The sequence below is a fragment of the Bacillus rossius genome, chromosome 1, assembly GCF_032445375.1.
Source record: "Bacillus rossius redtenbacheri isolate Brsri chromosome 1, Brsri_v3, whole genome shotgun sequence".
Classification (NCBI taxonomy): domain Eukaryota; kingdom Metazoa; phylum Arthropoda; class Insecta; order Phasmatodea; family Bacillidae; genus Bacillus; species Bacillus rossius.
In genome coordinates, this window is record NC_086330.1 from 368,614,061 (window position 1) to 368,635,424 (window position 21,364).

General features: G+C 37.1%; 1 protein-coding gene across 1 annotated transcript in view; it reads right to left on the minus strand.

Moving 5' to 3' along the window:
* LOC134528412 (phenylalanine--tRNA ligase alpha subunit) overlaps positions 1-21,364 on the minus strand; it is a 49,715-nt gene that overhangs the window by 21,355 nt on the left and 6,996 nt on the right. The window contains exons 5-8 of the mRNA XM_063362011.1: positions 20,606-20,721; positions 15,464-15,654; positions 8,392-8,524; positions 3,507-3,729 (exon numbers count right to left, since the gene is read on the minus strand). Coding sequence (XP_063218081.1) covers positions 3,507-3,729; positions 8,392-8,524; positions 15,464-15,654; positions 20,606-20,721 — 663 coding nt within the window. The remainder of the gene's footprint in view (positions 1-3,506; positions 3,730-8,391; positions 8,525-15,463; positions 15,655-20,605; positions 20,722-21,364) is intronic.

Sequence of the window (21,364 nt, forward strand, 5' to 3'; positions counted from 1 at the left end):
CGATCCCGGGTTCGGGTAATTTTGGATTCGAACCGTACCCGAAAATATCGGGTACTCGCACATCCCTAAAAAATTCCCATGGGAAACAGGTTTGGATTGGGAAATATCTAAGATATTAATTCCATACTTGTATTACAAAGAAAAAATATTATCCTTTTTATTGGGAAGTCCCAAATCTAGTGATTATAAATAGATAGAGGCAAGAAATTTTCAAGGACCACAAAATACCATGAAATAAGGCTAACCCTTATTTTATTTTATTACAGTTGAATAATTAAAAAAAAGAAGTATAATTTGCAAAATAGGGATGAAATTAGCTCCTACTTAGAAAATAAACTCAAGTTATTCACTCATTTTAGTTATGTATGATGGCCATATTCCCATTCAACCCTATTACTAACACATTAACAGTGAATTCCCATTTGATTCTGGCACATCTATTTAATTTACATTTAAATTTGTATATGTTACTTTCAAGATGCAAGTTGCAACATGTTGTTACGTTATATGTTTTTGCCCGGCTAAGCACACAGAGAAACGTAACAAAACAAAACAAACAATGTTCCTGAGGTTCTGCGTTATTTGGAAATAAAAGAGTTTATTAAATTATCTTTGTTTATTTCTTTAAAAAAAAATGTTTTTTCTCATTGTTACATGGCCTCAGTACACAATTTTACAAATGAATTTTGTTAGAAAAAACTTCGTTACTTGCACAGTTTTTGTCTTTTCTTATACAAATTTTAACGATGTCTTTGAATTTTGATAGGATGAGGTCCAAATACATACCACAGCACCATACATCTTGCCGTTGATGGTCGAGGAGTCTTGTCACTCGCCAAAGAAAAAAAAACTTAGTAATGTCCCTTGGTTAATTACATAACTCAAGGTACCGTCGATCGCGGACCGAAATCACACGAAGTCGGGCCGATGCCGACGCCTAGGGCCTAAATTTCTAGTTAATTTGTCCGAAAAAAATGAACTTACGTTGAAAAATTACGGCCTGTCCCCAGTCCCTAGGCGTTAAATTATCTCTTAGTAATTCTCCATTTGTCTTGCGACTTGCCGACGACGCGACCGAGTTCGGCAACGATCGAGCAACAAGTGACTTGGTCGACGAGATTACCTTCCCTTGTAAAGGTGAAAACAAGGGAGGCAACCCCGTGGGCCAACTGACCAATCAGCGCACATAATTCCAAAACATGACCATATAAGGAAATTTGTACGGGCACATCTCTTGACGCCAGGGCTCGCCCTGATTGGCTGGCTAGTGGTAGCCTCCAGAGACCCTTCCAGACGGTCGCTACAGCTGTGCGTACAACGTGACGCGTAAATCCCAAACACGCATTTACAAAGTGAAAAATTACTTTCTGGCGCCAGTGTGTCGCGCCTGTCCGCTCTTCCTTCTGTACCTTCCAGACTATTCTCAAAATATTACACTAGCAATATCCAATAGAATATAAAATTACCCAAAAAATTCCAATACAATGTTCAAAATTTTAGTAAACAAAGTTGAAATTCATACCATATTAAAAACTTTTGTTTAAAAATGATGTCCTGTAAAATTATAATCTATACTGCTCTAAACAAAACAATTACTGACATTAATTATCAAATATCAAAATTAATTATTATGAACTGGAGTTAACCCTCAAATTAATAATTAAGTATCTCAAGGAAATAAGTATTTTAAGGCTTTCCATGAAATTTAACCAAAGTAATTAATAACAATTCTTAACAGCTCTGAACTATCCTTATCTACATGTTAAATAATTACTATCTTTCATATCAAAGTGATTCTTAATATTCTTATGACACCAAAAAAAATATACGTATATCACAAATCCTCATTGTGCAATGCTACAATCTATTCATAGATAATGCAGCAAGCATGCTATCACTAAGTGAAAATAATGGGAGATCGATCATAACTATAGATAAAACATTGTTTCAACTACATGTTCACATTTTGTCCATAACATTTGAGATATCAGTTCCAGTGTTTTTGTTAATGTAGTCCATGGCCAAAACGAAGTTTGTTTTTTCAGATGGTACCAGTATATGATACGTCTAATATGTGCAATTTCAAATGTAGACGAGATTCGTTCCGTTACCGTTTCGTGACGGTTTGATTATTTGGTGCACAATTCAAATACTGAACAAAGTGTTTGCTTACAATTGTGCATGTAAATGGTTTTTTATGCCACCATTAATAGTTTGAATAAGTACTGCTGCAAATAGTGCAATTTCAATTATGCACATACTGAATTAGTTGAAAGTGCAGTGCCTTCTTTTGAAAATAGTTTGTTCACAATAAAATTGACACACAGAAATGTATACGTATTACCAAAATAAAATAGGCAAAGCTCTAGCATAAGACCTTCAACCACTCCCCACCCCCACAATGTTTTTAACTCTACTCCAGATTAACAGTCTCCAGCAAGTTACTTGCTGGTAATTAATTCCCTAAGAAAGTAACTTTTCTACAATAATTTATTATTTTTTTTTTAAATTCAAATTCTAAAAGCTTTGATTTGGAAAGGGGAGGGAACAGGTTTTTTGGGTTATTATTATTTATCTGCTGTTAGATAATGACAGAGTGTAAATAATTGATTGCACCTGATGAAATTATCCTGCAGCTGTAAAGGCCCGGGCCTGAGATCACGCTGTTACACCTACAGGCCGTGTGGCCGAGACACATGTTACATTCCAGAGTTGGCCCGGCTCTGCAACCCGGAATAATAACAAATACAATTGTAAACACTAGTAAAGATTCATTTATATTTGAAAAAAAAATAAAAAAATTTCTTGTTACAAGTTACATTTTTTCTTACAAACTGCCGCCGGTGTGGCCGCAACTTGGGCCGACCGGACGACAACGAACACTACTGACCGACTCATGACTGCTACTGAACTCGCACCACGCAGTTACCGTCCCTTTGCAAGAAACAACAAAGGGTGGCAACCCCGTGGGCCAACCAACCAATCAACATTATTACATTAATTTCTAAAAAATATGTACTGGCATGGGGCGACACATCACGTCACCTCAAGGTTCGCCCCCTGATTGGCTGGCGAGACAGCGCCCAGCGAAAGTTCCGGTTTCTTGGTGCGCAGTTACACGTCCACGTGCTGGGATTTCCCAACGACGCACTATCTTCGAGGTGTGACAAATGAACTGCTGGCGACAGGGTGTCGCGCCCATGTCCTTTCTTTTCACTCTTTCTAGACAGTTCTCGAAAATTACCGGCCAACTATCCATACCATGCTTTAAAATACATACAAAATGTTAATAATACACGTGTTAATTTTAAATTATAATGTTTATAAATAATAAAACACTACTAAACATAACCTAAATTAATAATAATCATTAAAACACCAACAAAATACCTAAAATGATACATAATAAAAATAATTATAAAAACATTTAACATAAAATGGTGTTATTCAAACGAGAAAGATTGTAGGGGGCGGGAATCCTGCAATGTTGCACATTACACGCTCACCTCTCGAGGGACAGGCCCCAGGCGATGGCCGTCACCCCCTCGGGCAGCCCCATGGGGAGCAGCATCTCGGGCCGGAACATGCCCGAGTTGCCCACCTCCATCCACCTGCCCAGCCCATCGTGGTAGCTGAATATCTCCATGGAGGGCTCCGTGTACGGGTTGTAGGCCGGCTTGAAGTTCAGCCGCTCGATGCCCAGCTTGCCGAAGAACTCGTACAGCAGACCTGCAGGACGGACCACGTGTCGGCCTGGCTTCCCGCACACTCACTCACTCCAGACCATTTCCCTGCCCAGCCAAACATTGCAGGGCGTCTACCAAGTTACAACAGCAAAAATCAGTGACTTTTTGGTGTCTTTCGGGGACTTTTAAAATTCTTTATGAACTGAAATTTTAAGTATGTATTATGCTTCAACTTTTTTTAAACAGGACACACAAATAATTTACAAGGTTTTAACCGTCGTCTAGGTTAATTACTGACACTAAAAACAGGTTATAAACTTTTGTTAAGTTTTTTTTTCAATTACATATATATTTCTAATAATTCCCCTTTGTTCTCCTTCAGCAATTTTCTTTCCTTTTCATTTTGAGTAAATTGATTTTTTCATGTGCTGCTCTTTTTCTTGCATTCAACACCTCATCCTGTTCATTCTTTTTCATTCTTAGGTCTTCCTTCCTTCATGCTGAGGCATGTGAAATTCCAATATATATATCTGTATCTGTGTCTGTCTCAGTGTGCGTGCGTATGTGTACGTGTGGGTGTGTAATTTGATGAGTGAGAAGAGAAACACCCTCTGAAAAACCAAATTAACCAATATACAAAATTGTTGAGTAAAATTTATTAATGGTACTGCAATATAACACAATCTGAATTGTACGTACTCTCACTCTAGTCCAAAACACATCAGTCTTATGTTAAAAATACTCACTTGAAAGTGAAAAAAGTGCTCATGAACCAGTCTTTGAGCTACAAGAGATTTCTCTTGAAGATAATCAACACAACTGTCTTTGTTGAATGAGAAACGTCTTTCTACCGCTGCATTTCAATGGAAACTACTAATTAAGAAGAGCTGGAAGAATAGGATTAACTGTTCATGCATCTTGCATCACTGAGCTGATCAAATTAAAAATGAAATTGTAAAGATTTTTCTTTTTCCAATTAAAATATATTGTAGCTTTCAACACCTCAGGATTTTCACAAAACTTTGTGAACTTTCCGAGAATAATCTCTACATCAGCAGCTACCAACTGATTGTGTAAGATAAGTTCCTGAATGGCAACCTTAGCTGTAAGAGCTCTAACTGAGTTTCTAACCATTACTGAAGGCGACAAGCAAGTACATAGAGCCCAATACAATTCTCTTTCTCAGAGGACTCTTTTCATGAAGTTTGGCAAATAAGGATAACAGAAATTTTCTGCAGTCAGCCTTAAATTTCAGGCAGTCAAGTTTTTTTTTTTTTTTTAATTAGACAAAGTGACACCAAAACCAATCTCTAGGGAATCAGTATTTCTTAAGATATTCTCATTCTTGATATCCAGACTCTTCAACTGAGAAGCATTTAAATTGGCCATTAAATTTTTATTGTAATCCCTTCTTCCTATGTTTTCCATCAAAAGAAACAACTCTTGGTGAATGAAAGGAAGAAGATGACCATTTCTCTGGAAGTTTGTCACAAATTCTTCCAAATCTTCAGCAATCATAGAAGAAAAATGTAGTTCAGCTTCTAGAACTGAATCTTCCAACAAAGCCATTTTTTCACAATGCCAAAGGTTCTGGGTGTTGGGAGGGTTTTCTCAAGTTCTTTGTCTGCGAGGTATTTTTTTCAGAAATGGAATCGTTTCGAGGCATCTTTTGATTGCAGATGAGTTTTCAGTTCACCACACAGCACAGAACGTTTTTGGAAAAATTCTGGAACTAGTAATCTGAGAATAAATAGCATACAGAGATGGATAATTCTTCAAAAGTTGATACAATCCTCTAAGAAACTGATTAAGTTGCCAACCAACCTTTGTGTGTGCAGTTTTGTAGGCAAAATTAACTATGTGCAATGAACAAGTACAAATATCCATACAAACTCTTCATATAATTTTAAGATCAAAACTAAACTTCAGATTTACATTTGGTCCATCAGTAGATGTTGAATTAAACATTCTAGGGAAAGTTTGGCTTCAACAACACACACTAGCACTTTTTCAAGCAAATCTACATCATCAATATACCGTGGTTTATCGGCATCGCATAATCGTCGCACATTTTATACTAAAATCAAGTTTGAAAAGTAGGGGTGTTACAATTCGGCTAGCTCAAATTAGGTGATGAGAGGAACATACAGGTTAGTAGCAGGTCACGAAAAAATTCTTACTCAATGTCCTGTTTCTTTATTCATGTAAAAATAACACTATCTTCCGTACAACAGAACACACACAAAAAATTGAACTGTACCTCAAGAAAGGAGAAAAACACGTGGATTCTTAATACGAATTACGTACATTATATTGCCCGGATAAGTTCCGGGCAGGGACGGCTGGACAAAACCCTGTCGCCACGCTGTGGCCTTTGCCTACGACTATGATCAAAAAAATTCTAATTAATTAAAATGTCTGAAAGAAAAAAGGTTGTTAGGCGTCGCCCAGACCGTAGCCGCAAAGTTGTATTTTATTAGAAAATTACTATATTATGCGAGCCATCGCCCTACCAAGACCTCTCGTCCCGGTGCTCGGACAATGACTAACTTTACAGCCTTCCTTCCCTTTGTGCGGGCAGTGTCCTGGGCTCGCTGACGTAATTCTCTGCCAATCACGGCGCATGGCAACAGAAATTTCTACGAAATGCTTACTTCTGTTTCCACGACGCAGCAATTTTGTCTTTTTCTCACACTCCCGTGACCATGACTCACATGCCTAGCGTGTGAAACAAAGTCTCGGTCGTGGAAAAAAACGAAGGATAATTACGTCAGCATGCCTTCCCACACAAAGAAGCCAGCAAAAAAAAAATTACTTCAAAAATATACTTATGCATTTCAAAAATAAAAACAATAAACCCGGAAAATTACGTTCACAATAACTTTGAAAGGAAATTTTTTTACATCTAACCTGAGTTGAATATACAAGAGCACGCCAAACAATTTAAATTAATATGTCATTCAACAAACCTTTCTTCAACTTTAAATAGAAAAACAAAATCTGTGACCCGAATGTGACCCTGAACTAACGCATAACTCTCGTCGTAGTACACACTTGCCACGAAAGAGTGCGGGCCATCAAATGTAGTTAAATCGACAGAGCGCGCACGTTGCATGCAATCGGCGAGATGATAATATTCGACTAAGTGTGCACGCTCTAAACGGGAAGCAACATAACCAAACATGAATGATGCCAACTAAGTGGTAAATAGCAGCAACGCAAATGAACAGATAAAGGTTATAACATTTAAAAATGCCTTTAAAAGAAAATTTACGCATCAGACAACTTCGTATTTTCATTAATTAAATAAGTGGTAATGTTCGAATAATTATTCAATTTCTACTTTAAAATACATTGTTTTATACGGAAAAAATACCTACACAAAGCGCTCAGAATCTAATATCAGGACCAAAAACATCATGTGACGTTTACACAAGAGGTTTTTTTAATCCAAATTATGACGCCCTAAAATATTGGTGAGACAATTATGCGATAAAAGAGGGTATGTAGTTGTATTATTTAATTTTAAATATTTGAAATGTCCTACCACAAACTGTTGAAGCAGTTTACAAATGTGATTGTGCTTGGTATGTACTGATTATTACATGTATGTATTTTTTTTCTAATGACAATAAAGATGAAATCCAATATTTTTAATAATGAAATTTGGTTTTTTGCAACACCAGAAAATCTTGGCTCTACCAATAGGTTGTTTTTACCTTGGTTTGTTATTTATTTTTAACTTAAGAAATAATTTTTTTTTTACTCAAGAATTTCTCCAATTTTATTCAAGAATTTTGGTTTCTTGTCACCTAAAAGTTATAATAATAAATAAATAACTTGCAATTGCTTTGGTATGCAACTACTGCAGTATTGAGTTTTTAATATTCATTTTTTGTAATTTAAGTAATCTCTTGTGAACCAATATGTACATTTTTCTCAATAATTTTTTATTGCTGTGCCTAAATTAAACACTGACCAAACAAACAAAATTCTGAGTATGTGTTACCAGACAATGCTGTATCACAGGATGTTTGCGCAGTGCTGCTCCAGCATCTAGTGATATGTGAAGCAACTGTGGTGACTAGGGCTAAGGTGACTGTTTGCGGTCTCACATTATGGTAAAGTGGGGCACTGATAAAGTCATGTTACACAAACACACCATTTATTAGGGCATACTGTATCTTTGGTGTGACTTGAAATTGTGTGCAGGTTAACCTAAGACCGAAAACCGAGAACCCATTTTTAAGAACCAGGGGAAATAAAGTATAACAGACAAATCATTATTCAGAACAATGAAAATAAATTGACAAGCATTTGTGGTTTAAAAGTAATTTAATCAGAGATGCACAATAAAACCAATTAAATTAAATTTTCTGATCCAAGCTCTTTGGTAAATGTTTTGTCCGAAAATAAATACAGTCAAATTTCCAACATTAAAACTTTTTTTTTAGGTGATTTGAATTAAGTTTTGGTTAAAAAATTTTTTGGTGATTTGAATTAAGTTTTGGTTAAATGCCGCTTAATTTCATGATATACATAACTTGCATTTCAGTGTTATGCTGTATACTGACATGCTTTTCGGTGTAAGTTGGTTTTATCGCAATTCACTATATAATCTTGTCCCTAGATACAGCACACCCGCGAGCAGCAAGGCTGATGGCCTACTGGCGGAACAAGACCCTAGTCCACGGAGAACGCTCACCTATCAAGTCCCCAAGCGTGAGCTTGTAGTCGACGACCAAGCCTTCCACTTGGTGGAACTCTGCCAAGTGCGTGGCGTCCAGCGTCTCGTTACGGAACACTCTGTCGATGCTGAAGTACTTCACCGGGCGGAACTGCACAACAAGCAACCGTATCATAGGCTACAAAAAATCTAAACGTAAAATAAAAATTTAACACACTGAACATAGCAACAGATTATCTTGTTTCAGTGGATGTATTGGTCACACTATGTAGGTAAATAACGAAAAGCAAGGAATATAAAAAGGTACACCTATCCCTCACTTAGCACGTCTTCAGATTGCGTGGATTCAATTAGCGCAATGTGAATTTTACTGCCCCAGTCTTGAATAGCAGGTCTGTAAATTTCAGTTAGCACTAAATCTCGGCAGGCAAGTCGAGCACGACGCCACGAAGTCTGTTTCAACTTCTGTAAACAACAGGTGTGCCGTGGGATACAGTTAGCCAAACAAGGGAGGAAGAGATGCGCGCGCAGGTCTGTCTACGCTATTGGTTGTTGTACAAACATCAGTTATGGCAAGTTAAATTGTGGCTAAGGAGTGTAAAGAAACAAATGTTCTTTACGTCCGCGCGTATGCCGCCGTGCCGTACCGTTGTCGCCTGGCAACAAACCGGGCCGTGAACTTAGTCTAGCCAGTGGCAGGGAATTCACTCAGACAAAAGCAATGTCTGCCCATTCAGCTGCCAGTAACTGTACATGCTTGATCAGTGATCACTCATGTCATAATGCATCGTGTCCAAGTTTTGAGACAAAACTAGAAGTAATACGGCACGCAGATTGTCATGAAGGCCACGCTTACGTTAGTCGCACTTTAGTTTTAAGCAAGTCAACTGTGCGCACAATCTTACAAAATAAGGACTCTTACCAAAGGTATATATAAGTCTGATGCTGTTTGTTGTACTGGCGGGAATATATTTGACATTAGATACCGGAACAGAAATGAACAGATGATTCACGTGGAAAAGGTTGTTAAATGAATGTTGCAATGAAAAAAATAATCATTGGCCTGACAAGTTTGGTGTGAACCAGGTGGTGATACGCGAATAAGCACTTTAATTTTTGAAATTAAGTAATCATCCGGACAGTAATATCAGTTTCACTGTCAGTAAAGGATGGTTTGGAAAGGTACGCGACATGAGTTAAAGGTCACGCCCGGGCGGGCAAGTCAGCCAACCGACTGACGATGATGACTATCTCCCGTTAGGCTGTGTCGTATTTGTCATACAGAGTGCGATGGGAGGCATATAAAGACAAATTGTGACATATGTATTTATAATTGAGTGTTATTCAATGCATTTATATTACGTAAAGTATATTTTCCTACACAATTTTGGAACACATTAAATAAATTAGCCTTGCTATTTATGGAAACTAATGCTTCAGGATACAAGATTCCAAATAACACAAGCATTTTTATGAAAAAATTAGTCGTGCTAAGTGAGGGATAGGTGCATTAGAGAAAAAAAGCAACCAAATTTTTTTAAGGTGAAAATTTGGTCAGGATGATGTTGAACTCATGCAAGTAAATACAGTATGCATTGGTGCGTAAATAAACTGGAGGTTCAAAAATACAGCTAAACCAAAAATGTGAGATTTTTCCAACCAATTTCAGTAAATAATTCTCTTTACCAATCACTATCACTTTAGTTTCCTGTAAAAATTACTTAAGAGAGGGCATGTATAATTAAGACCTACAAAAGGGACCCAGATGCCAAGACTTTCCAGAATTAATAGTTAAACAATTACTACTTTTTAAGCTTTAATTTTTTTCTGTTAGTATCTTTTTACACGCTTTTTTTGATTAGACTCTAAACCATCTCAGTTGGTAAAGAGGTTGAATAACTGAATACGTGAATACCAAAACCTTTTACACATCTAGTGTTATTGAAGTTTGTTTGCAAATACAAATCAGACAAAAATTCAATTAATTTAAACCATTAACCTTTGTGATTAATTTGTGATTTTCTTTGAAATTTTATTCACTACCAACATGTTTTATTTACTATGATCCAATGCTCTCAGTCAAAGACAGGGGCAACATTTTATGGTGAATTGCAATAAAACCCAAACAACACGAAAAAGCATAGCAATACACTAGCTTACACTGAAATCGCAATTAATACACCACACAGCAACAAAATAAAACTAAAATCATTAAATAAATCAGAAAAATGTAAAATTTAAAAATTATGAAATTTAATTTAATATAATTTAACTAGCATAAAGTTTGTAAAAAAATAATACCACTTTGTTTGATTTTAGGAACATCTTTTCTTTTACCTTACTAACATCGGTACATTTTTCAATCACTACAGATACATTCCCATTTATTTTTTACTCCAATAATTTAGTCGTAAAACAGCTAATTACTAATTATTTTATGCTTAAAATGCATCATATACCTACCAGTCACAATTAATATGCTATTTTGATAAAATATGTATTATCATTTCAGTCACTATATTTATGAGGAAAAAAAATAAGATGAAGAGAAAACAGTAACAATGAACTTAACTGTTTTTAATACAAAACTTGCCAAAAATTATACCATAAAATTTTTGTCTAGTCAAGGTGGCTATAAATTGCTAAAACTGATTATCTTTGCAATGCTTTGTGCCGTTTCAGTGCCACTTTCAGGCACAAATGTACAAATTTAAATTTAATTTTTAATTTTTAAAGAAGAAAACCAAATAATAAATTTGTAGTTTTTATTTTATTAAATTTTGTTTCCATTACTGTACACTCCGACGTAATCTTGTGCAACCCAGTGCACCTGCGCTTGTTCGCAGGCTTCAAACAGATACTGTTTGCTGACGATTTGCGATCGCAGCATCCCGGCCGCGGTTTGCGTCACGCCTTCCCTATGTAACGGAACGACTTTCGCGTTAGCGAACGCTACCCCAACCCCACTGCTAGCAACTTTCATTTCTCGGAGGCAAGCATACGTAAGGGTTTTGCAAGCACGCCTCTGGACCAAGTTACAGCCAGCGGCGACGCCTCGAGACAGTCCACATGACGCCTTTCCCAGGCGACTTAGCAAATTTAAACCCCCCTTCCCTCATCACCCACCGGTGGCTTCACGGGAACTACAACCCGGAGCATCGACCCCCAGTGAACCCAGGCGGGGACATTGCCTCCCCAAGGACATTCCCACTTGTCAAACGGAGCCCTCAGCGAAGTCTAGCGGCGGGAAAAATCCCTAACCTTGCTCTGAGCGCTGGTCGCGAGCGCGCCCACTGCACTCTAGCGGACGTTTCTGTGACCCTCCAGACAGGTTCTCGTCTTGGCCACCAGAGTGCAATACTCATCCCTCCCATAAGAGACAGCTTGTCACAATCGACCTTGGCAGCAGTCGCAGTGCGATTGCGATTTTAGTTCGCCTACGACTCGCGTGAGAGCGCAGCGAACAGGTTGCAGTCTGCTTCGCCCCTTCAGGCATCTCCGGACACCTTCGGGCAATCACCACCACCCCCTTCTTTGGCTGGGGGCAGTTGCTTACTTTAATTAGGCGCCCCGACGCCATTTCAAAAAGATTCGGCAGGCAGCACGCGGTAAGGGCGGATCTCTCTTCGCAGCCCGAGACAACGCGCTTCTGAAAAGTCGTGAACGGCTTTCTCTAAAGCATGTAGTTGGTTATCGACAAGGCCATGTGCCTTAGCACTCAATTTTTAATTTTTTTGCTGCCCGAAATAGTTTTTTGTCTTTACTTAGGGGCCTATTATTCTTCATGGCGACAGAAATCTTCCGCATCGCGCATCACCTGGCCATCTCCAGGGACCGACCTGATCTACTCCACCCCGCAGCTTAGGTAAGTTATTTCGTCGCCCCACACACACCTTTCTTTTCCTGTTCTCGTGGGCTTAACTTCGCCCAACATCAGCCGCCTGTTAACCAACCTAATTTGATGGGAATACTGGTTGCAGGCGGGGATCAGAACTAGGATGAGAGATTCCGCTCCAAATTCAACTCCCATGCAGTTCATGAGTTAGTTCACCGAAATTCATCGCCTCCTGCAATCGGAGAATTTCTCAAGAGTTCCAGCTTTCAACATATTTTTCCCTGAGTGGAAAAACCACAAAATAATTTATAATTCTGAACAACCAGTTTCAGGACACTTTTATTCATTTAACGAGTAAATGTAATTTTTTTTATAATTTGTCTTATGAAGAGCCTGCGCGCTAAATATTCAATGGCCTGTAAAGTTAAGAAACCAAATGACCTTTGATTCAGTCAAATATAACCATTGTTACTTATTATAATATCTCGCCCCGGGGCCTCCCATTTGGTTTATTGTTTAACAAGATTTAATGTATTAAGTATAGCAAATAAGGTCAACAATTTTCTTGGTATTTTGTTTCGGCTGTAATGACATGGGTTATCTTCAGTGGAATAAGGTTTGTAAAGTAGAAATAACAGCAACGAAATCATTAAGTAAATGCCAATGTAAACCAAACCAGATCTTATTATTTTCTTATCCTTGATCACGATCCACATAACCTTACCAAGTTTTAAGGAGGTTAATCATAAATTTTGTTGTGCGTGCGCTGTGCCCCTATGGGTAATGTGTTTAGTACTGTTTCTGCCTGGCGCTTCCACGGCCAATCTATATTGGTTCTTTAGACGAAATTTCATATTGATCACAGCGGCACGTTACAGCTTGGAGGTACAGTAGTACGAACAAGATTTTAAGGTTTTATTCCTAGGACAATTTGGTTTTTTAAAACAGGAAATTTCAGCGTTGTTTTTATTTTTTATATAATGTCTTTCTTCATTTAAAAAAAGGGCATTACCATATTTAACCGCATAATGTCCGCACATTTCTTTTTAAATACTTGAAATGGAATTTTTTAAAATCCGCATAAAGTCAGCACCAGACAAAGCAACCTTGGCCACCCCTGAAAGGCACAGTAACGGGATGGAAAATTACCGACACTGTCAACAATGCTTTGACCTTGAGTTGTTCATTTCTCCAGAGTGGTCGCTGAGAGGGTTTTGTAGTGTGATGAAACCGTCCGGACTCAGAAACTCGCATTCCACTGCGCAGCTGCCTGCGACGTCACGCCAGTTGCAAGGGGATGGGCTATATATAGCACAAGCCAGTACACGTCAACTCACACTACGTCACAAAGTAGGGGAGGTAGCGGAGAAGTGGTGGGGGTACATGCGCACGGTTTTTTTTATACATACAGTGGGCAAGGGACAGGGAGGGAGGCTTGCCAGCGCTGGCTAATGCAGACATTACACATCTGCCTCGTGCCGTCAGTGGCCATCTCAACAAAAGATTAAAAAAATATCTTTTCACGCAAAGCATTTATTTTGTGTAGGCTGGCTGCGGCTTCTGAATGTAAGAGCACACACGCGAGTGAGAGAAGAAAAAAAAAATGAGTGGCGTCTTCCACTAATCGCCGGCACCCAATTATCTTGTCACCTGTCACATTTCTCACGTCCACTGCAGAGGGTCGCCAGCCACCAGCGCTAAGCTAGTAAACTAATTATGAGAGAACAATTTTTTTACTCTACACAAAACGTAAAATTTTGAGGAAAAATTTTTTTTTTTCAGACTTCACCTCATAATGTCCGCACCCATTTTTTTTTGTCAAAAATGTAGCCAAATTACTGCGGACATTATGCGAGTAAATACGGTATTCAACATATATGAAACTAAAATATTCTTAATGCTTATTTAATCAAAAAAGTCTTATTCAGAGTGGCACATACCTGATGCAATTTTGTACAGTAAAATCATTAGTAATAAGCATGCCTAGAACAGAATCAATCTAAAAAAAAATCACACATTTTTGTGGTTTCGAAACATGTGCCTCCATTAATATAAAAATATGTTACGACACGAAAGATTAAACAATATAATATTTATTTGTTTCCAATCCATTTAAGCCACACAGTTTAGTACAAAATTCACAGTAAATAAATTACTTTCAATGAATTGACCATGATAAAAAATTTAATTTTTGTAATTTGAATTAAGTTTTGTACATTTGCTGATTGATTTAATGTTTTTAGTTACATTTCAGTGCTAAATGCGGTATTAACTTGAATTTTCATGTATAGTATGTTGTATTGGCATGCTTTGCGTTGTTACTCCTGTTTTATCACAATTCACCATATACTGTGTTTTATCGCATAATTGTCACACCGTTATTTTAGGGTGTCAAAATTTGGAAGGAAAAATTTTCCTTGCATAAAAATTGCATGTTTTTGGTCCTGTTATCATATTCTGAGCACTTTGCGTCTGCAGTAAACATGACAGGATAAAGCACCATGCAACAGCAATAGGTTTTCAAGTTGCTGTCAGGCAATTTCGTAGTTATAATGGGAAAATACAGTAATTACAATTACTGTCTAACATTGTATAGGTACGATGTATAGCACAATACGATTTCCTGTCCAATATGGTCAAATATTTCAGTCCCGCCATTTTTTCAATTCATTATGATATTACGGCTTACTTATTTAATTAACAGAAATGAGAAGCTGTCAATGTGTAAATTTTCTTTTAAAGACTTTTTCAAACGTTATAACCTTTATCTGTTCATCTTTGTCGCTGCTGTGTACCGTGCATAAAAATGTAGCCAGCGCTAGGTGGCATCATTTATGTTTGGTTACGTTGATGCTCGTATAGTGCACACACGTAATCAAATTTCAATAAAAATATCGACAGGGCCAAGTAAATTACATTAAATAGGGATGTGTTTACTACAAAGATGATTACACGTTAGTTCTGGCTCACGTTCAGGTTACAGTTTTAGTTTTTTCTATTTAAAGTCAAACAAAAAAATTTTTTGTTGCATGAATTATTAATTTAAATTGTATGTTTTGTTCTTTTGTTAACACTACTTTTTAATTAAACATACTTTCCATGCAATAGTTTTTTGTTTTTATGAATAAGCTTTACCTCAACAAAAAATGCTTTTCTTGGATGAAAATCGCAAGCCCTACTCTTTAACCTTGATTTTAGTATAAAAAGTGCGACGATCACGCGATGAAACAGGGGCAGGCTCGAATGAATGCGCACCTGCGGCTGCTGCGCGAGCCGGTAGAGCATCCGCGCGCTGACGGCGGTCGTGTGCGTGCGCAGCAGGTTCTTCTGCGCCTCGGCCAGCTTCCAGTCGTAGCCGTAGCCGCGCGAGCCGTGGCCCCCCGTGCTGTGCACACGCCGCACGCGCTCCACGTAGTCCTCCGGCAGCCTGGTGCTCCGCGCCGGGTCTGGGGGCCCGCGCACAGACCCTCACCACACCACCCAGCGGCATACAGGGGCGTAGCCAGGGGGTTCAAACCCCCCCCCCCCCCCTTTAGCCCCAAATCTTTAATTAATTTCTTATTCATCACTCAAACAAATTTCATATTAAAATCAATAAAAATTTTTACCATTACAATATTTAAATTTAAGTACCGAAAACTGCTAAAATAGTAGACATCTGCGAGCAGGGTTTTTATAAGTCGAGTCGAGTTCGAGTCGAGTTCTAGGCAAAAACTCACGAGTCCGAGTCGAGTCGAGCGAGTAGCATTTTTCACATATTAATTCAAAATCAGTGTACATAAAAAAAAATTTATTTTTTTTTGTAACAGTAAAACTCTATTAAAAAAAATTCCTACTTAAGAATATTTTCTGCATAATGGTAATAAAATTAGAACTGGCACTGTAAACAAATACAATTTTAGAAATTTACACTTTTAATAAAAAATTTCCTGTTAATGAGTCTTAACTCTAAATTTCTTGGTAACCTTGAGAATTATATTAACAGGGTTTACAGTATGTTACAGAAATTTACCTGGTGAATTTGTGAAACTGCATTTAATTATAAATAACTTACAAACAAACTGTGGTTACAATAGAATTTTTACACAAGAAAAAATTTTCAATCAGTTTATTACAATTTAAAACGAGGGAATATTTTTACAAAATTATTTTAACAACTTTGGTTAGGTAAAAGTCTCTCATGCAAAAAAATTAGTTGTTCCACATGTTGTGGCAAGAGATTCTCTCTCTTTGAAGTAACTGTATTTCCTGCAGAAGAAAACAGTCTCTCGCTTGCTACTTGTGTAGCAGGAATCCCCAAGTACTTTTTTGCCACTGGTGCAAGTAAATGGAATTTTGATTCATTTTGGCACCACCATGCCAATGGATTTTCTGAGCGGGGAATAGTGCCCTCCCTGAAAAAAGTCCTTATCTGAAGATCTCTCTCAATGCTCTGCACTTCTACAAAAAAAAATCACAATAATTAGTTCAGTTTAAAAAAAAATAAAACTGAAAAAAAAAAATTAATAGAAATAACTCACCAGGTGTTGTAGATTGCTGTCCTTTCATTTCTTCAAAAACAGACCAGATATTGCTACTATCACTGCTGCTTGTAGGTACACTTGATTTACTTTCATTAGTAACACTTTGTGAGGAGGGCTGCATATTACAACTTTTCATTTCTAGGGCTTCTTTACTTATTTCATGCATTCCTAAGTCTTTTTCATACTTGTCAAGAAGAACGGCCTTGAATCTAGGATCAAGCATCATGGCGGTCCTATACACTTTATTCTTTTTGTATTCCGGGAATCTCGACCAAACACACTGCTTCAGTTGTTTTGCAAACAACACAGCTGAACCAGCTCCACTTGCATCAATGTGTTTCTTTAAAACACTATCGATTCCAATCAAAACTGGAATCACCATGGGTAATGTTGGAAGTCTGTCTACACACATTTCTTTAGTGGCTTCATAGATTGGCTGAAGCACTTGCACCATACCTTCTGCCATCTTCCAATCCTTGGCCGACAGTCCATCCCTACCATTTTCTACCAAATCAGCCATGACAGGTTGCTTTTGTTCTAGCAACCTTGAAAGCATCAGATATTCACTGTTCCATCTGGTGTCGACCATCTGAATCAGTTCATGAACTGGAAAACCTCCTTGTTTTTGTTTGGAGTGCAGCCTTTCCCTAGCCACATTGCTATGACTGTAATACGTCACTATATTTCTGGCAGAAGCAAGCAAATCAATGATACCGAGACCTTTCTTTGCATCACTGATGGCAAGTTGAAGCAAATGAGCAAAACACTGTATGTGTTCATATCCAGAAAGTGAAACAGCATTCACTATGTTTCTTGCATTATCAGAGACAACATATATAGGGACAGTCACCTCAGCAAGGCCCCACGTGTGAAGAAGTTCTGTCAGTTTTGAACTAATGGCCTCTCCAGTATGATTTCCCGGAAAATGTGAAATGCTTAACACATGTTTTTTGAGCTGAAAGTTGTTTGTTATGTAGTGAGAAGTCAGGGATATATATCCTTCTCCACTCCGAGAGGTCCACATATCAGTTGTGAAGGTCAAAGAAAATATGCTCCCTTCAATGTCAGTCACCAATTCATCTTTAAGGATCTTTGACTGCTCATCAAACAATGCTGGGATTACAGACCTTGAAAATGTAGTTGCTGATGGCAGGTTGTACCGCGGCTCCATGGTTTCACAGAGTTGTTTGAAACCGTAATCTTCAACTATTGTGTAGGGCTGGAAATCTGTTGCCATCATTTTTCCTATACACATTGTGATTTCTTTTGCTCGGGCATGATCCCGAGGTAACTTTGCTGGCTTCTGGAATGCTTCACCAAGGGTCGTTTGCTTGAAATTGTCATTTATTTTTCGTTTCTGTGAAGGTGTTCTTGTTGAATGTTCTTCCTTTAGTTTCTTGTAGAGGTTAAGTTCATTAGAATGCTTCTCTAAATGACGAATCAAACTTGTAGTGGAACCAGTTGGAGTCTTCAGAGATTTGAAACATGTTTTGCACACTGCATCACAACTGCCATGCTTGTTGTAAAAGTTCCAAATTACTGACTTTCCTGAAAACTGCGAAGAATGAGATGATGTGGCATCCATCTCAACACTCAAAACTTATTACTTTCACAACATAAAACCTGATTTTTGAAAACTACTTTATGATTCTGCTCGCAAAAATATCCACGCCTAATTGCATTTAATTACACACAAATCCCGGTAGTGATCAGTTTTCAACTGCTGAAAAATAAATATATATATATATTGATTGATCAGGTAGTAATGGAGATATTCCAAACAAAATTGACCAAAATGTAAAGTTTTTTAATTGTAATCATTGGAAAAAACTATCACAACGTCAATAATTATTATTAGGTTTGCTATTGTAGTACATTATTTTGGTTTTTACAAACAAAACGAAGAAATAGTTAGAAAGAAAATGTTGAATAAATCCGTACAAGTTGGTACATTGAAGTTTGTTACTCCTAGACACGTGGTCGATATATCGATGTATCAAACTTGTCAACAGAAACGTATCTGACTTGGCTTGGCCTATACTGAGTTAAGCATCACAAGATAAAATAATAAACATGTTTATCAAATAGTATTTTCAGAGTATCAATAATTAAAAAATAAAATTAAAATGTTTAGGATGCTGCTTGCCTAAAAATTTACAAACGTTTCCGTTTCAATATTTGCAAATTCACAGCCGCCAACTGCCTTTCCAAAATTTTCTATTGATGTAAACCGAGCATCTCCGAACATGCACGAAGACGGCACACTTTTACGGGAACTTGGTTATGATGCTTTAGAACTTATTTGACTATTTTATGTAAAAACAACATTTGCAACGCATTTCATGCAAGTTACATTAACGTTTTAAGGGGAGATATATTAAACTGAACGTAATTTTCGCATTCAAGTCACACACGTTTTGGTTCATGGCTGTATTGTTTACCGTGACACGTGGCTAACGAAAATAAAAGACTAGGTTGTTTACAATGCCAAATGAAGCATTGTAATAAATAAACATCACACTATTCACTTTAAACTTTTGTTTCGTTGAAACGTTTCTGATTGTACGTTATTAAATGCAGCTCTGTTACCGTAAAATGAGGAAAATGCTTCCGCATAAAGCGGGAAAGTGATACATTAATGCTATGCAGAAAATTACAGAAATAAAAAAAAATTAATCACGGAAATTCGTAAATCCCGGGTACGTAAAAATGAGGTGTTAATGTATACGGTAGATCATGTTACATTATAAAGTAAAGGATAATAGTGTTGTAAGACTTTTATTCCGATATAATGAGTTTTTTTTTCTTCTAAAGGTACAGTGCAAGAAAAGCTCGCTCGAATTTCGAGTTGTTGAAAAGCCACGAGCTCGAGTTCGAGTATTACTAAAAAACTCAACTCGAAACTCGAATTTCGAGTACTCGCAGGTGTCTATAAAATAGCGCTATTTTACACCTTAAAATCAAAATTTTCCGGACCCCCCGCCTTAATACGGGAGGAGGGGGGGGGGGGGCATGCTTCTTAACACCCCCCATACACAAATCATCCTGGCTACGCCACTGGTGGCATCTCACCACACACAAAACTGTGACAAATACAACCGGTTGAGGCAAAAGTTATTTGCGCGGATTTAGACGTGCTACAGTAACGACAAACTCCGAATGAACTAAAAAAAACCATAAACACAGTAATGCGACCTGCCGGCCAGGTCAACAGCTGGAATGCAACTGAAATAATCTGTTTGGAGCCGGATTACAGAATGAGCCAAATCATACATAGTTCAGGATTAAAGACATTCACTGTACCTTGAGAAGCTTCATATAGAGTGTTACAGTACTTCAATTCTCTTTAAAATAATTCCCATATTTAAATACATGTATATATTTTTAAACTACTAAAACATGTTCCTAATTTAATGACAGTTTAGTTTAAAGTAGTTTTACTAAGTACCAATAATTAACTGGATAGGAAAATTAACACCATTTTTGACTGTTATGTATGTTATGTAGACAATTATTACAGATTAACCTAAAAAATATTGAATGGATTCTATCACAACTGTACGTAAACATGCAAAATTCACTTTTTTTCACGTTACACTCCATGCCTGGTTTTACTAAAAGGTAAATCAACAAAATATTGTTATATTTCAAGCTCTGCCATTTTGGAGGTGCCTAGTCATTGCAAAAAAACATCAATTCCGTTTCTCTTCTGTTATCTCAAGAAAAATTTCCAGAAAATTTTATGAATTTATAGACTTTTCCCAGTATTCCCAGCCAATTTTCATTTCTCATACTTTTTTCTATTTTTTCTAAATATGTGGCAAGCCTGTACAAACCACAGCCAGCAACAGCCAATGGTATGACAAGGAATTACCGCACAGGAAGAAAGTGTCGTGGGCGTCTCGGGCCGGGTGCTGCTGCGGCTGGAACAAGGCGTCGAAGTTCCAGAACGAGTTCTCCACGAAGTTGTTGGTTGGCATTTCAGAGAAACTACAAAAAAAATTTAAAAAGTTGCATGTACACATGTATGCGCATTAGCAGTTATACTTACTTAGCATAATAAGGTAACTTAAAATTTGCATATAAATAAGAAATAGAAATATATTAAAAGAACTGAAGTAATATTATAACCCCCTTTGGTAAAGTATAAATTCAATCGATTAAAAAATTTAAATAAATGCATAATATAAACATGTGTACCTATAAAAAAAAATTTTTTTTGTAATATAATTGAGAGAAATTCTAATTAGTAATGAAAACCAAAACCTAAATATGCTGAATGTTCATAAATTATTAATTTTAATATAACTATTGTGCTGGGGAACTTTAAGGTTTCACAGTGTTATTAGAAATGAACAGAAACAAGGTGTGATTCCGTCTGAATATAATTACGTCAAATTAATTAAAAGAAAGTTTATAACAGTTATCAAGAAATATAAACATACAATATCAATTAAGTACTTAAACAGATCTCAGGTATATTCAAAAAAATAAGGGTCGACCCTGAATTCAATTATAAAATGTTTCATTTACTAAAAATACATAAACCAATAAAAAAAATACAAATATGTTTAAACTATCCCAGAATTCTCAAAGTCCAGATGTGACGTTTATCTGATGAACTTCGTCTGAC